This window comes from Petaurus breviceps, unplaced genomic scaffold (assembly GCF_028583685.1).
Source record: "Petaurus breviceps papuanus isolate PSGF00001 unplaced genomic scaffold, PetGlider_PUasm1.0 175, whole genome shotgun sequence".
NCBI lineage: Eukaryota > Metazoa > Chordata > Mammalia > Diprotodontia > Petauridae > Petaurus > Petaurus breviceps.
This window is the reverse complement of record NW_027185764.1, coordinates 33765920-33784178: the sequence shown is the minus strand read 5'-3', so window position 1 is coordinate 33784178 and position 18259 is coordinate 33765920. Positions and strand designations below refer to the sequence as shown.

Below are 18259 nucleotides of genomic sequence, written 5' to 3'. Positions count from 1 at the left end.
CAAGCTCACCTGTAAGAGCCCAGGGATCCTGGGACAGAATCTAAGTTCTGGTTGATCAAAGAGCAAATGCCATTCAGAATTACTGGAAAGAGGATAAAGGGAATCTGTTAACTGGGGAAAACATTTCATATCAAATATCTGTTTTAAGGTTCCATTATCCAAGAAATATGTGATCAAAATATATGATCATTCAATAATTGCTCAAAGGATAGGAACAAACTCAGAAGAAGAAATAGCTGGGAAGGGGTGTGGTGGTCAGCCTCTGGGCGAGATAAGACCAAAGTTCACCTCAGAACCTTTAGCCCCAGATGCACAGTTGAGATTCCGGAGCATGGTCAGAATACAGCAGGTGTGATTTGGAAATGGCTAGGAAAAAGAAAGGCCCTGACATATACTAAAACATTTATAGCAGCATTTTTGGTAGTTTCAAAGAGCTGAAAAAAAGTAAATGTCAGGGCATTAACCAGTTGTATTACATGACTATGATGGATTATTACTGTGCTGTAAGAAATGGTGGGAAAAAAAGATGAATATGTTAGCCAAGTGGTGCCTTCATACCCAAAGCACTAAGACTAGTGTCAGGAAGACTTGAGTTGAAGCCTGGCCTCTGACAGTACCTGTGTGACCCTGGACAAGTCACCTAATGTCTTTTTGCCTCAGTTTCTTCCTCTCTAAAATGGGGATAATAACCCCTACCTCTAAGAGTTGTTGTGACGATCAAATGAGATAATAATTGTAAACCATGTAGCACAGTACCTGGCACATAGTAAGCGCTATATAATTTAGTTATTATTATATGGTGATTACAGATCAAGTAGAGGCAGGAAGGCTATGTACACAACAGCTCAGAAAAATTTAAACGGAAAGAGCAAAAATAACATGAATTGAAATTGAATGTTACGAAATTCTAGTGACCCAGTCTGGTTCCAAAAAAGAAAAATGAGATGACATTTATTGCAGAGAGGGGATTATGGGTATGACATTGTCAAATTTTATTGACATGTTAGTTGGTTAGCTTTTACTGAACTTTTCTCTTTTTTTTTACTGCTAAGAGAACAATTCCTTATGATTCTTTTGGTAGGGTGGGGGAGTTTGTAGAGTGAAGGGTACAATGGGAAACATATGTGTTGTACAAAGGATACTAATTTTTTTTTTTTAAAGATGGTCCTTCATTTTCAGGAGAAGTTTAGAGTCATTAAATAAGGTTTGCAGTTTCCCAAAGGTAATCAAAGCAGTCTACTTTCCCATTCTACTTTAATTCCATACCAAACTTCTTGTCCCTTTATACCATTTCTCTGAGATATGCATATTAATAGACAAGCTCTCTAGGTTTTCCATTAATCTTCATGTCTTCTGGGCAGGACACATTGTCCATTTACTTTACTCTTTTTGTATGAATGGTCAGGCCAACCTCCTTCCAATGTTTACGGATCTCTTCTAGTCCAACAAAAAACAACCTTGGTCAGTGGTCACTGATCCCAAGTTTCAGGCCAGGCAGAAGAGATGTATTTTCCCATTGTTATGGAGAAAATCCAGCACAGGGTTTAAGTTGAAGAGTGATGTCCTATGGATTGCGAGGTCCTCCAGAAGCTTCTCTTTACAAAGGCCTTTAAACTAGTTGGATTGAGCCCTGGTACGTTAATGAACTCTAAATGCAGAAATTACTCTGGGTGTATATATCGCTGATTATGATTCATATCACCATGTAATGTTCCTTATATGAAGCCACTTTGTTTTCTTGAATCACAACTCTCTTCAACTGTAAAACAACTCTCCTCCTACAAAGCATGCATTTTTAGATGACCTTTGGTTATTTAAATAGATTTTATTGATACCTTTTGATAGCTTTTATCTTTAACCACAGTTATTTCACACACCCCTCCAGACTGAACAGTTAAGCAAAACTCCCCAATTTAGTGCCTACATCTGACAGTGTAGGCTGTACTCCACCCTAGCAGTCCTCTGCCCCTCTGCCAGGAACACATGTTCCAGTGTCTCTTCTCTTTAACTTTCGTTGGCTTTTCATTTACTTAGGGTTGGACATCCTTGTAGTGGTTCTTTTTCATTCACTTTGTTACAATTGTTGTACGTGTTGTTTGGTTTTTGTTTTTTGGGTTGTTGGGTTTTTTGTTTGTTTTGCTTTTTGGAGGGCAATTGGGGTAAAGAGACTTGTCCAAAGTCACATGGCTACTAAGTGTGTCACATGTCTGGGGCCAGATTTGACCTTAGGTCCTCCTGACTCCAGGACCAGTGCTCTATTCACCGCACCACCTAGCCACCTCATACATGTTGTTTTTAAGGGACTGTTGTCAACGTAGTTTATTTCTTTAAAAGTCTTCATCTTTGTAAAAGTTCTTATTTACATACCTTAAAGTTCCATTTTATTTTGTCCTATATGTAACATAATATGAATATGTGTACTTTGGTTAGGAGAATGAATTTGTTTTCATGCCTCTGTTTTCTCTGATGGTTGCCTGCTTTCCTAGAATCAGATGGTGTTGAACATCTTAACTGCAAAAAGAGTATTCCATGCTCACGTGGAAATATCTAGACATATTGGAAAAAATGAGTTTTGGTGACTTCGTGCTTTTAGTTACTTCATTACTCAAAATAATACCTCTTTTTTTCTATTGCAAATATGCAAAGCTACACAATTATTTTTTTAAAAAAGAATATTACTATTTCATCTTCTGTTTCCTTTTTCCATAGCATAAATATGATAAAAGACATTAGCACAAAGTCATAGTTACCCAGCTGATTTACCAATCTGTTTTTCATCGACTGTCAGAGTATTCCTCTTTTTGAGACAATACAGAATTATACCTAGGAAACAGTATAAACAATGTACTGTTTGGGAGTTGCGAAATCAACAAATTATAACCCACTAAAGGCTCTTTTTAGATCTTAAGAGAGTCTTCTTACCTACACCCCCTCCTCCCAATTCACAAAGAGTTTCTATTAAGGCAAGGAAGAGAGGTTGGGGAGGGGAGGTGTCCACACTAATGAAATTATGGATCTTTGGATAAAGGAAAGTGAGGTGATAACTAGGTGCTTAATATTTGCTGAAAAGCTATGCAGTTAAGTAAAGACTATGGTTTAACCTAGTTTTTGAAAGTACAACTTTCAGCAGCTGATAACCACTATTAAATCTCATGTGTAATGAAGAAAAATAATGGTGACCCTTCTCTTCAAGTCCTGCCATCTACATGTACCCTTGATCCCATCACCTCCCATTTTCTACATCAGATTTCCCCCTTAGTCATCTTTTCTTTCTCTGATATCCGTTCTCTTCCTGTCTTCTGTTTCCAAACAAACCCACATCTCCCTACTCCCTAAAAACAATCAAGCTGTCATCCTGTTAGTGGCCATAGAGGCAATTGTATGACCCTGGGCAAGTCATATAATCTCTCTTTGCCTGAGTTTCCTCAGCTATAAAATGAGGGCAATCAACACCTGCCTCACAGGATTATTGTGAGGATCAAATGAGGTTATTGTAAAATGCTTAACCCGGTGCCAGGCTTTTAATAATGCTTGTTTCCTTCCCACTTCCCTTGTATCGCTATCCCATCTCAACCAAACTCTTAGAAAAATCTCTCTATACTCATTACCAGAACTTCCTCTCTTCTCAGTCATTTCTTAACCCTTTGTAATCTGACTTGATCTTATCACTTAAATGAAACTGCCCTCTCCAAAGTTGCCTGTGATTTTGTCTAATTGCCAAGTCTTATGGCCTTTTCTCAGCCTTCATCCTTCTTGACCTCTCTGCACGTTTGAGACTATTGATCCTCCTCTTCTGGATATTCTGTCCTCTCTGGGTTCTTGTGACCCTGTTCTTTCTTGTTTCTTCTGTACATCTGACAGGCCCATCTCCAGTATCTTATAGAACAGTCATTCATGTCACATTTCTCCCAGTGGCTGTACTGCAAGGTACCCTGAGAGAGAAACAAGAGGCCCAGGTGATAAGCAGGGCAAACTGCTGTCACCTTTACCAGAAGTATCCAACATGCAGTCCCGCTTCCCCAGCTGGTTTAAAATGTAATTGGGAAATATTTAACAAACAAAAATACAATGCAGCTTGAATAATGTTTATGTGTGATTTTCTAAGTTAATAAGTGACCTGCAGGGATCCTGTTGTACAGTCTGGTGGCCCCTGCTTCTTTTTGACACCATTGATCATGACCACCACTTCCCTTCAAACTCCAACAGAAACAACCCAGGACCAAAACCAAGAGTGCTGAAATAGCAGTGCCTCACAGATCAACAGCCCTGCCTCCAGCCTAACCCCAGCAACCATCATTGAAGGGAGCATTCATAGTGAAGCAGGGGCTCACCTTCCTCACTAACAACAGCAGCAGCAGCTGGTGACCCATTGCCATCCATGGGAAGACAGACCATAAGGATGAGGCAACCCCCCCAAAGCAACATTCCTGATTCTAGCTTAGACCCCAAAACCATCATCCTGGGAAGCAACTGGAGCTACTGAAGACTGGGCGGAAATAGTTCTTGACACTGGCAAATGGTGCAGCATCAAAAATGTATGTTATTTTAACAATAGAAATGACGTTAAAGAAGATGCGTTACCATCTGCTTTGATTCTTGTATCCTAAAGACCATGAGACTTTTATATCTGATTTATCCCTAAAACCTTCTAAATATATCATTTCCCACCTTTAGAATATGAGCTCGTTGACAGCAAGAACTGATTCCCCTTTTCTGTTTGTATACCAGTATTTAGAATAGTGCTTTGCACATAGTATAGCCACTTAATAAATGCTTTTTCATTCATTCAGTCCTGTACCCGTTTGTTTTTTTGTATTTTGAGGAACCAAATCAGTTCCCATGGGTTCAGTTACCATCTCTATTCTGACTGTTATATTTATTTATCCAGTCTGCCCTGGTCACTACTCTCATATTACCAACTGACAGTTGGATGTGTCGAATCTCCCAAAAGCTATCCCCTCTTCCAAACTTCCTTTTTCTGTTGAGCGTACCATTTCCAGTCAACTTTGATGACATCCTCAAGGCCTCATTCTCACTGCTGTATTAAATCAGAAGCCAAATGTTGCTGTTTCCCTCTCCTTAGACTCTATTGCATCGGTCCCCTTTTCTCTGCTCACACACTTTCTTAATTGAGCTTCTCATCACCCCTCTCTCTTAGAATATCAATTCCACATAATTGGAAAAAAGTTATTTTCTTGAAGGGTAGGCATGCTCATGTCACTGCTCTGCTTGGTAAGTTCTTTTGTCTCATTGTTACCTTTGGGATTAAATACGAGCTGACTCTTGAGCTTCTTAAGTCCTTCCTACCCTGGCCTCTGCCTGCTTTCCCAGCTTTATTACATATTACTCTTCTTCATGGATACCATAGTCCAGCCATCCCCACCATCTGCAACCCTCCATCTCCCACCTCCATACTTTTTAACCAAAAGAAAGTAATGTTACACTTTAAAATGTAAAGCAACGACAACAACAAAGAATGCAAGTGAGCCTTGGCAGTCTTCTCTTCCTGTGATGCTGTCATTGCTCACTTGGACTTCTTAGAATCTCTAGTTTCCTTCGAAGTCCAATTCAGGCATCACCTTGTACATGAAACCTTGCCCAGCTGGCCCCCCCCACCTTCAGATTTTAGCTCCTTTTCCTAAAAATTACTTTGTGTTTGTTAGGAATGTGTTTTCATAGACATGTCGCCTTTCAAGAGACTTTCACTTTGGCTCACATTTCTTGCCTAGCAGTGCTTGGCACAGAGGAAGGAGGCACTTTGTAAGTGTTCATTGATTGATTTTCACTAGTTCTGTGCAATTTCATGAATGAGTGATCGTTTCTATATAAGATCTAATAGTTGGTAGTCTCCATTTCAAAAAAATGCTTAGTTTTATAGTTAAAACCATACTTTATAGTTAGTAAAGATGATAATGACACAGCTGGCTATTTCCTTAAAGTATTTAGACTCTTTAGAGAAGGTGTGTTTAAATTTGTTTTTGCAAATTTTGCATTATTTGCTCTTGCTCGTTAATTTGTTGGTTTAAAACAAATTTGCTATTACAAAAATAAGCCAAGGAATACATTTATATAAACATTCCAAACGCAGATTCACTAAGAATGAAGTTCAAAATGATCGCTGAGTGATTTTCATGTACCATGGAGCTTATACTTTTTCATTCCATTAATAAAATGGTTCTTGCCTTGTCAGTGTGAAACCATTCAATATCAGTTTGCACTTATATTTTTGCCCCAGTGTATTTCCTCTAAATTAAAAGTCTTTTTGCTTTACATTCATAGTTATTTATTATGTTTTCAGGAAGAGGTGAGGGGTTTGCATAGGATTTTATTGAACCAATATTCTCCTATCTTGGCAGTTCAGAGGTAGTAATTAATTTACCATCTATCTGTTTACACAAGGATGATTAATGTACTTTTTTTTTAAGTGCCTAACAAAATAAAAAATCAAATCATGCTCCAAAGTAAGACCCTAAAAATCCTGTTCCAATAAGTATTTGGGTATGTTTTTGTATATAAAAATACAGTGGACCCATCTTCATCCTAATTTTTCATATTTCAAAAGTGCTTTATGGTTTCTGGAATCACAGATGGTCTTACTGACCTAAAGACCAATATAGGAAGTAGGAAGACCTGGGGTTGGAGTCCTGACTCTGACACATAAACCAGCTATGTGATCCTGGACAATTCACTTAACATATCGGTCCCTTAAGCAATTCTCCATGACTCCAAAATAATGTATCTAAATCACTGTGAAGCTTAAAGCACTATATAGAAATATGAAGGGTTTGGTGGGGAGGGCTTATTTTGTTTTTGCTGTTACTATTACTGTTATTTTCAAAAAGTGAAATCACAATTCCTGACCAAATAACTAAATTCTGTGTGTAATTTAATAAATACCATCACTTAATTCACATGCAACTTTTCCCCTCATTGAAATTTTCTAATTGCATAGAAATTTAAAGAAAGTGTTAGTAAATAACTATTGTGCTTCATATTAATCTGTTAATGGGTTTAAGAATGAGGAGACAATTAGCAACAATGGAGAGAAAGTGTCTTTGGTATGCAAATACTGGAATTAGAGTTCATGTTTGCAGAGGAATTAAGTATCACTACATTCTACAAAATTAATTTCTTATTATTTAATTGTTAAAAAGTCAACTTCCATTTTTTATAGTCTAAAATCTAAGAAATTATATATGGTTTTTTCAATTGATTTTTATTTAAATTAGGATATAAATGTTCTGTTTCAAAACGTAAGCTATTTGAATCTAATTGACTCAGTCTTTGTGTGTGGTAACCTTTGTAAAAATATCTCCACTCAACTACATTAATTTACCTTGAAGTTGACCCTTTGCACACAGATTATTTATGTGAAATGGTGTTCTAGCTTTATGTGAAAATGGGGAATGAGTAAATTTAAGATTCAAACAAAAGTAGCTAGAGGGGAAAGGCCAGCTTCTAATGAATTCATCATACCAATGTGGAAAAACTAACTTGTGGGAATAGTTTACCATTACTAGTATTCACTTCGCATTTTTTTTCCCTTTTTATCCTATACAGACTGTTGGGTATTTTTTGGAAGTGTGCCAGAATCGGTAAGTGTCTCTTTTGTTTCCCACCAATCTGTCAGCTGGAAGTTATTTATCAACTTTTTAATATTATATACACAAAAGAATCAGCTTTAAAAGTGCAGACTTCCCAGTTTGGTGCTTTTCTGTAAAAGTTTACAAATATCCATAAAATTCTTTCTTGACTGGCATTTAAAACTATGGTATGTAGGATACTGTATAACATTTCATTGACGAAGTTGGTGGGCCTCATCTTTTCCAACTCGGCTATCTGATACTGTGAAGTTAGTGAGAGCAAGATTCAGGCATTTATAGTTTATTATTTTTCTATAATTTATTTCATATTACATACTATTTTGAATTATATGTATATTTTTATGGTTAGGGAATATTGGTTTTTTATCACTCCACAATGAAACATTATGGGGGACAAGTAGCAAACATTCAGTAGTATATCAGCTAAATCTCATGTTTTCATAGAGTAGCTATTTCTCATTGACTGTGGACGAGGCTCTTTTTTAGCTTCTTGAATGGGGTTTAATAGAGTCTTCAAAGTTCACAAATTTAGATTATTTTTCTCAAGATATAGAAAATAAGGGGTAGCTAGATAGCGCAGAGAATAGAGTACCGGCCCTAAAATCAGGAGGACCTGAGTTCAAATCCAGCCTCAGACACTTGACACACTAGCCATGTGACTTTGGGCAAGTCACCTAACCCTCATTGCCCTCCAAAAAGCTAAAAAAGTTTAAAAAAAGATATAGAAAATATATATCATTGCTATAATTTATGCATTTTTTAAAGTATGATTGTGCAGTTTAGGCTTAGTACTAACACTACTGATTGTTGCTGAACTTGTCTTTTAGTCATCTAAAGAAAACAAAATTTCTATATTTTATAACCATAAGGAATATATTCAGAAATGTCAGCTGTATTTACATATAGCTTCATTTATATTTTTCTTTCCTGAAAGTCATTAACACTTAGCATAATCTTCTTCCTTTTCCTTTATTTTTTCTAGATCTAGGCTAAAAACATGAATTCACATGTAGGTTTTGAATTGGAGCTTTAAAAGTAAATTGTAGAATCAACAAGGCATTTTCTTGACTTAAAATGCCACAATTTTAACTGTATCTAACTTTGGTTCCCAGCTTATGACGTATAGACCACTCAGAGACAATTGAGATGAGGACAAATAATGAAGAGGTTGAAAATTTAAAATTAAAAAAGTAAAACCTATTGGGAAATGTTAAAACTTAGAGAACCTTAGGAAAAAAAAGATTAAAGTTGGCATATATTTGAAGATAGGTATGGTATGAAAGCTAATAATCAACTACTTATTCTTAAAGACTGAAAATTGAATGGCAATTTACATTTGTCAGTGTCCACAGTTTTTCTTAGGCAAACTAAAAAAGTCATTGAGTATAACCAAAGGAAATAAAGTCAGAATAATGATAAGAAATTATCTCAATCACTGGTCATAGCTTTGAAAGCCAAAGTTTACTGACAACAAAACCAAGGAGATTAGGAGAAAAGAAAAACAGGGAAGGATGAAGGTGAACAGAAGGTTTCCAAACACACTGCCTCAGGATAGGAGAGGGAAAAGCAGCTAGATCAGAATAGTAACCTAAGTGTACTCTGTAAAGGCAAGGAGCCACAAACATCCCACTTGCCTCTAATGACAGCATGAGTACAGATAGTACATAATAATCAGTGTTTTCAATAATGATCTGAAAATGCTAAATTATGGTCAGGGTATCTGTAAGTCAAAAAGTTATATTGATCCTTTTCTGGTAGATATACCAATTGTTTCCCTATATACCTCATCCTTTCTTGCCCTGTTAGCACCCTTCCTAAAAAGAAAACAGTTAAACAAAGCCAACCCATCAGTTCCTGTATCTGACAGCAATATATAGCATCCAGTATCCATACTACCACCATGAAAAGGGAACGTCGTCCTCATCTGTTCTCTGGAACCAGCGTAGGTCACTTCACTACTTTTTAGTAACTTTGTCATTCAATTTTACTCATTGCTTATATTCTTGCCCTGGTTCTGCTTTCTATGCTGTGTACCAGTTTTTTCAGGCCCTCCCCTTTTTCTCCTAATTTCTCATATACATTGTTTAATGCAGTGTAGAAATAATCCATTGCTTTCACGTGTTGCCATTTGTTCAGTCATTCTCTTGTGGAGCACCTACTTGATTTCCAGGTATTTGCTACCACAAAAAGTTCTGCCTAGAATATTTTGCTATTTGTGGAACATTTCTTCCTGTCGCTGACCTGAAAAGATTTTTTGGGTTCCATTAGAATATAAGATCATCATAGTTAGGGATACTACTGCATTTTCCTTGTATCCCCATTTTTTAGCAAAGTGCTTATTGGTTTATTGTACTCTTAGAGAAGGGAACACCCGCATCAGTGAGATCACAGATCTTTGAAATACTCTGTGTTAATTTCAAAACACCTGATTTATAACTTTATCAGTTGATGATTTTCATCTGGTGATTTTCTCACCCCATCTTTTTCCTTTATATCCTTTTTTGCTATGGAGAGTTGGTGTGGTATAGTGAAAAATATTTGTTGTATGAAGACCAGGATTTGAATTCCAGCTTATTAGTCCATTAGCTGTGTGACCATCATAAAATCACTCAGCCTTTTTGTGACTCAGAAATATCTGTAAAATGGGTTTAATAATACTTGCAGTCTTAAGATTGTTGTGAGGAAAGTGCTCAATAAGTGTTAAAAGTGTAATGCCATGATTAATGTGAGATATTACTTTCTTCTTGGACTTCTCTTAATATTTGGCACTGTGGAATTGAACAGTTTGTAATTTTAACAAAATGGTTTATAAATGGCAATACCAAAATATTGTTTCCTCAACTATATATATGTCTTCTTCTCTACACTCAGAAAATATACGCAAGCAAGGAAGCTTTTAAATGAGAGAATGCACAGTACAGATCATCTCATCTTACACATCATCACACACATTACAACTGTTTTACATTCACTTTGTACAGACCTAAAATCAGACAAGTGGTAACATGCTAACCATGTTCAGCTAAAAGATGTTTAACTCTACCACATGGCAGTCTCTTTTAAGAAAATTAAGAGCAGAAAAATAAAACCCATATGTAAATTATAATGTTCAGAATTGGGGGAGGAGGAGGAGGAGGAAAAGAACTTCCTCAAAAATTAATTTCTGACAGATGGAAAATTGCAGACAATATTAATTTTCTCAGTTATTTGACGTTTAATAAAACTTTGTACCAGATGATGACAGTATCTTACCATGATGGCAGAGTGTGACACTCTTGCTTTTGGGATCTATCACTGAAATTTGTTATATGAATGGTAGGCTTATTTGAGGATCTTTTTGTTTTCCACTGCAAAATATTCGATATTTCTGAAAATACTGGACCCACATTTTTTAGGAGAAAGTTTTCAGTTAATCAGTAGGATTAAAAACACTCTGCTTTAACCAATGTTCCTAGGCACAGGGGTGAGGAACCTGTAGCCTCGAGGCCACATGTGGCCTTCAGGGTCCTCAGGCACAGCTCTTTGACTGAGTCCAAGTTTTACAGAACAAATCCTTTTATTAAGGAGCCTTGTTCTGTGAAGTTTCGATTTGGTCAAAGGGCTGCACTTGAGGACCTAGAGGGCCATGTATGGCCTAGAGGCTGCAGGTTCCCCACCCCTGTTAGGAGGTAGGATCAATTAAATAATGTCAGACTGAAGACATTTTTCTTAGGCAGCAACCCTCTCCTCCCTCAGCATTCCCTTCAAGAAAAAAAAAAGAACAAAACTTCTATCACTAGGATTTTGATTCATCAGAAACAATAAATTTCTCGTGTTCTGTGAGTGTTTACATTAAACAGAAACAAAGATATTTGCTCATTTCATAGTGTAGAGTAAGTAAAGTTTATTCAGGAAACTTTTGTGAATGACTTAAGCTATATAATAGAAATTATTATTTCTAAGATTGATTTTTGTGTCCTTTTGTCTTTTCGTCAAATACATCTTACTAAAAATGTGGCTTAATTGACCACCTTCCTGCTAATTATTATCACCCATATATGCTTATATTTCCCATGGCAATAAGCACTCTCTAACAGGAAGTCATTCACATTTAAAAATACTTTTGCTAATGTATTGATTCCTCCTTACATCTTAACATTAGATTTTTCCTGTTACTGTTTAGAACACACAAATAGTTATACAATTCATTAAGCCTAATTTAATGGCTTTGACTTTCTTGTTTATCTTGAACCCTGTGCTCTCCACTGCAGTAATTTGTGCCTCTTCTTCCTAGACATCAAGAACTATAATATGACATAGATTCCAAACTTTCAGGGCTCTCTATATTTAAAAACAAAAACATGTACAGTAAGAAATAATTCTAATAAGTTTAAAAAAAAGTAAAGATAGGGATGGCTAGGTGGCACAGTGAAGAGAGCACCGGCCCTGGAGCAGGAGGACCTGAGTTCAAATGTGGCCTTAGACAATTTAACGCTTACTAGACTTGTGACCTTGGGCAAGTCACTTAACCCTGATTGCCCTGCCTTCCCCCTTCCAAAAAGAAAAAAAAAAAGTAAAGGCAAAATTGTTGTAAGGCAGTTCATACTTGATTATATAGCATTTATGTATATGTAGTGGCCAAATCCTGCCTCTGACATTTACTATATGCATAACCCTTATCATTTAATTAACCTGTAGTCATTTAATCACTTTTAATCTCAATTTTTCTCATCCCTACAACAAAGATGGCTCCTGCCACACAAGATTGTGAGAAGCAAATGAAATAATACATGAGATAACTCTTTGCAAACCTTAAAATTCTATACAAATACTGACTACTGCTTTAGGCCTTGGTTGTTTTTGTGAGCTTTATGCTTTGCTTCTCCAGGCAGAGGGTATGTATCTTCCACTTTTGTACTCCTTCCCCCGTAGTGCCTGTTAGAATTATGTGCACATGTTTAACAATAAATGCCTAGTGAATCAAAGAAAATAAATAGCTTTATTTTTTTTTCCAACAGGTGAACGAAAGAGTCCCTATGTAGCAGTATGCTGTATAGTAATGGCTTTCAGCATCTTGTTCATCCAGTAGCTGGAAAATGCCAGAATTTAATTGGTGTCAGATTTCTATAGATAAAGGACTTACCTACAGAAAACAATGGGAAGAGTGATTATTGGCCCTTTCAGCTGTGTACCTTGACTGACAGACTCTTGGCTGCTGTTCTCAATTATATGTTAATGGACCAACGTTGTTCTCTATAAATAACTAAGATGCAACTGTTAATGCCAGAATGGATTGATAACTGCTTAATGAGTGACCTTATTTATAATTCTGCCACTACGATGGCATTCTGTAAATGTCATTCTTTTATGTCACCTGTTGATCTACAGGAGGTATTTCTGTTGCGTACAGTAGAAAGCAATCTTGGTAAATGATTGCTCAAGTTCCTTTCTATATGATTCGGGGGAAAATTATATCCTTATATGAGAACATTTCTATAACGAACTTTTTTTATTTGAGAAAAATGGTTGAATATTCAAGGATTCATAAAAATTGCATTTGTATCTAATAATGCTTTAAACATGTGTTCCCTGGCCAACTCAATTTGTACTGAGTTTTATCTGTAGCTTACTATATTTTCCAGCTTTATGAAGTTAGTTTATACAGTACACATACAGAAAAATTACTAAGATGTAAAAGTGTTATAAGAAAAGTATTGTTTTCAGATCCCATTACAAAAAAACATGAATTCTTACAGATTTTCTCAGTTAAAGCAAAGAACTATAAGGAAAGTTTACTAGGGCATTTCCCTTTGAAATCTGCATCTACATATGTCTTAAGCTTCTATTCAAATACCTGCTGCTAAACAAAAAAAAACATTTTAAAGATGAAGTGAATCAATTAGAACAATTGTGAAATGATGGTTCCTATGTTTCATTGATTTGGGTCTCAAGTCTTTAATAACAAAACATATTTTCATTGCCAGTAATTCAAACTTTTTTTCTAACAAGACCTTGAAAATAGATTAATTGATCTATACAAATGTTTGTTGTTGTTTTTTTTGACAGCTTGATTTGGTGTCTTTTAGATGTCTTAAGATATGTAACTGGTATATATGCAGGTATTGAGCTGTATCAGGTCCACTAATTTAATTGTCTCTATTCTTAAAAATATTTGATACAAAACCTCAGATTGAACAAAGAAGAATAACATCAGTAACTTCTAAAACTTTTAAAATTACAAAAGTGTAATTTATGTACTATTCAAGAGTATGTATGTACTATTTTTATGAGTCTTTAAGGAGAAAGCAGAAAAGGAAATTTTCATGATGGAGTATACTTAATTTCTTTGTTTCAGCTGAAATTCAGTCAGTTTCAAAGAAGAGTTCAAAAATGTGAAATATTTAATTATTTTAAGTGGGTTCCTTGTGTTGGCAGGTTGTAGACCAACTTAATAAAATTCTTGCTCAAATATTGGTGTGAACATATGTATAAATGGATTCATCGGGTATTAATTAGCTTCCATTGTTTGAGACCTTTGTTGCCCAGTTATTTGGTCTAGATCTGTACTGTATGTCCAATGAAATAATAAATCTCAAATCTGAGAAGGGCCATAGAAAGCATTTAAAGTACTTCCTTTCTTAATTTTACTTTGAGAATTGTGTCAGAATAGTTCTACTAAATTAAAAACTGTCCTCTGAAGAAAATTTTAGTCACACTTTTCAGCCATTCTACTCAACAAAAGGTGAAAAAACTTGTATGTTTTTTTTATACATCCCGAAAAAGTCTGAAAAGTTATCATTTATAGAACATTATTTTCTTTTCTTTCCATTTTTTAAGTTAATTTTTAAGGGGGAAGAAAGTCATGGAAATAAAATCTTTTCTAAAAAAATTAAATATTGTCCAGTTGATGTGCTTGTGTTGGTAGCTATTCTCAATTTAGTGGGGAGGGGGCATCACCTTAAACCATGAATGTTAGGAAGCATTTGAGGAAAGCTTATTATGTAGGGGGGGTTTTCAGTGGTGGGGAGGGGAATTGCTTTTTTTATTTAAAGAAAAAGCTAAGTCCTATAGTAGACCGTCAGTGTATTGATTTGTATTACATTTTTGGCACATTGGAGACTGGTTAAAAGTGATCTAATCTACTTAAGATAGGGAATCAAGTTGAGATCCCTTTCTATTTACTGATACTTAATTGTAGCACCGGATCAAGGATTTATGGGGTATTTAATTCAATAAACCTTAAGTACCTTCTAGCACTGTAGGAAAGATATAAAGATTAACCAAGACAGGGCTCCTGCCCTTATGAATTTTATTAATAGAGTGATATGATTTGAACACACACATAGACATGCACACAGATGTGTTACATAATATCTGAGTGTATCAGTCAGTAAACATTTATTAATCATCTACTACTATGTGCCAGGCACTATGCTGAGCACTGGGGATACAAAAAGAGGCAAAAAGGTAGTCCCTACCCTCAAGGAGTTTATAATCTAATGGGAATAGAGTACTGCAGTTTGGCTAGAACCACCAAGTAAGTGTACAGTTATTAGTGGTAACAGGTTAATATCAATAAGCTCCTTGATTTTAATAACAATCTTTTTAAAACCTATATCCATAGCACCTAGTTTGTCCATATGTAGCATGGAATTAATTATTTTGGGATGTTCATTATGAGGGATGAAATAAGGGATTTTTGCTGAGAAACATGTTCATTTTTAGGTACTATCTGGATTGCACTCATCCTTATTTAGGATAGTTAAATTGCCAATTTTAAAATTGTCTGCACTATAAAACTCTGAAGAGCTGTCATTTAACTTTTTGATACTTAAAAAAAAAAAAACCTAAAATCCTCCAAAGACTCATAGAGTGGGGTTAGAAGCTGGAAGATCACTATAGACAGTTATCTCTGAGGCAGTTTAAATTTGTATTAGGGAAGGTGAGTAGAAAGTAGAGGAAGAAACAATGCTATGGAAAACATTGGTGGCAACATTTGACCATCACTGTGCATGCTGGGCAGAGTGGGTGGCAGCTTATTTCCTAAGTAATACTAACTATTCCTGTGCCTTGTTTCAAATAAATATAAGCTTTTATGATTTTTTTTTTAATGCCCAAGATCCTCTGAAAAGCAATTAGCATTTTCTTTCATGTGTCCTTCAAACAAGGAGTGCAGTTGTTTTTTTTTTTTTTAATCCAGAGGACAAAGTAGACTCTTTGAAACCCAGAGTGCCTTCTTTTGTTTTTCTGGGAGAGTGTAAATGTGGATTGAAGACAATTCCATTCTATAAATAGATTCAGCTCTGACAACCACTCTGTACTTTACCTGAAGTGCATTGTACAGATTGGGGATATGACTGGGAGAGATTACAGCAGAAGTAGGATGTATGAACCTGCACCCCAAGGATCCTCTGTATGCTCCTACCTCTTGAAGGTGACTGTGACACTAGATAACATATTGGATGCAGTGCCAGATCTGGAGTCAGGAAGACGCAAGTTTAAATTTGGCCTGAAGCTCAGGTCACTTAAACCTGTTTGCCTGTTTCCTCATTTATAGATAGATGATAGAATATCTCTGTAGTACTTTGAATCCTTGACAGTTCAGCTCCAGGTACCTTATCTTTCCACATAATCTTCAAAGTAAGACAATTTAAATGGAAATGGATTGTAAATATGTTACACAAACTGGAGTAAAAGAACTTGATTTGGAATCAGAGGACCTGATTTTGAATCTGGGATCTGTTACTTACTGTCTCTATGACCTTGGGCAAGCAGCTTCACTTTTGGACTTGAGTGTTCTTACCTGTCAAATGAGGACATTGGACTTTCAAAGGTCCCTTCCATGTTCTCAATCCTGTGATCCTTATTGACTCAGGATAATAAATCCTAAGGTTTGCAAATCATTTCATATCTTATCTCATTTTATTTCACAACAGTCTTGGGAGGTGTGTCTTACAGGTATTATTTTCCCCATTTTATAGGTAAGGAAACTGAAGCACAAGAGACCAAATTTTAATTTAAATCACCATGACTCTTAAGGTCCAGCACTATCCACTATTTTATGTTGTTTTGCAATATTATATGCAAGGTACTTTGTTACACAAGCAAATGTGACCGCGGAAAATCATGAATACCTGAGCATTTGTATTTCATATCTACATTTTGATTCCCTGAAGAAAAAGAAAGATGAACATAATAATCCCTTCGACCAAATAATATAGCTTTTTCAAGAATAGGTTTTTTCATAGTACTTATAGTATGCTTCAGTTGCTGAGTAAGCTCTTTAGAAGCCAACCTGCATAATGTTTTTTCCTTTCATTAAATATTTTTAATATTCAGTTTTTAATTTTTGAGTTCCAAATTCTCTTTCCTCAAGCCCCTCCCCAAATCCATTGAGAAGGCAAGCAGTATGGCATTTATACATGTGAGGTCATGCAAAAGCATTTCCATATTAGCCATGTTACAAAAAAGCAAGAAAAATAGAGTTAAAATAATTTACTTCAGTTTGCACTCAGAATTCATCAGGTTTTTTTTCTTTTTCTGGTGGTGGATAGCATTTTTCATAATGAGTCCTTTGGAATTGTCTGGGATCATTGTATTGATCTATCATTTTTAGCTCATGATGCCTAAGATTTACATGCACGTATAAGGTTTGCAAAGTGCTTTCATGGGTATCATTTGATCCTCACAACTATTTTACAGATGATGAAACTCAGGTTGAGAGATTGACTTACCCAGAGTCACACAGCAGTAAGTGTCTGAGGCAAAACTCAGACTCTGATCCCCCAAGTCTAGTACTTAATCCACTGTGCCTCTTGGCTGTGTGATATCAGTTGTTAATATAATAATTAATGAGCATTATTGATTTACATTGGCATGTGGGGGAAAGTGCAGTATCGTGGAAAGAGCAGATTTTGAAATGCGACAGTGAGAGTTCATATCTTGACTGCCACTTACCATTTACGTAAGCATATTTAATGTTAACTCCTCTGAGAGCCCTCGGTTTTCTCAACTATAACAGGTTTGAATTAGAAAGCCATTAAGATACCTAGGAATGAAAAATGTATGATTCTCTGAATCAGGATTAAGGATTAAGAACTTGGAAAGACCAATTTGACAGAAAAGGAAACTCAAATCCAGAAGGGAAGCTGCTTGCTCAAGGTCATATAGATAGTAAGTAATAAATCCCATATTTAAAATCAGGTCCTTTGATTCCAAATCAAGTTCTCTTACTCCATCATTACTGAACTACTTCCATTTGAATTGTCTCGGGAAGACTTTGAACATCACCTCATAAAAATAAGGTACCTGACACTGAGATCCTTTCTCAAGCTGAACTGCCAAGCCAAGCATTCAAGTTCTACTGCAGAGATTCCAACTCTGCTGGACTGGTCATGTTGTTTGAGTGCCAAATGTACATTTGACTAAAAGACTATTTTATGGAGAACTCACACAAGGCAAGGGCTCACACAAAGGTCAAAAGAAGCAATACTAGGACTCTCAGGCTATCTCTGAAGAACTTTGGCATCTATTGGGAAATATGGGAAACACTGGCACAGGATCATTCAGCATGGCATGCCTGTATCAAAGAAGGTGTGCTCTATAAGCAAAGCAGAATTGTGGTAGCTCAATAGAAATGTGAAATATACAAATTTAGAGACATCTCCTTCCAAATG

At 35.9% G+C, this 18259-nt stretch overlaps 1 protein-coding gene across 1 annotated transcript in view; it reads left to right on the top strand.

Annotated features, from left to right (window-relative positions):
• TMEM167A (transmembrane protein 167A) overlaps window positions 1–14477 on the top strand; it is a 44277-nt gene extending 29800 nt beyond the window's left edge. Inside the window, exons 3-4 of the mRNA XM_069085058.1 lie at window positions 7561–7595; window positions 12602–14477. Coding sequence (XP_068941159.1) covers window positions 7561–7595; window positions 12602–12672 — 106 coding nt within the window. The 3' untranslated portion in view covers window positions 12673–14477. The remainder of the gene's footprint in view (window positions 1–7560; window positions 7596–12601) is intronic.
• The last annotated feature ends 3782 nt before the right edge of the window (window positions 14478–18259 follow it).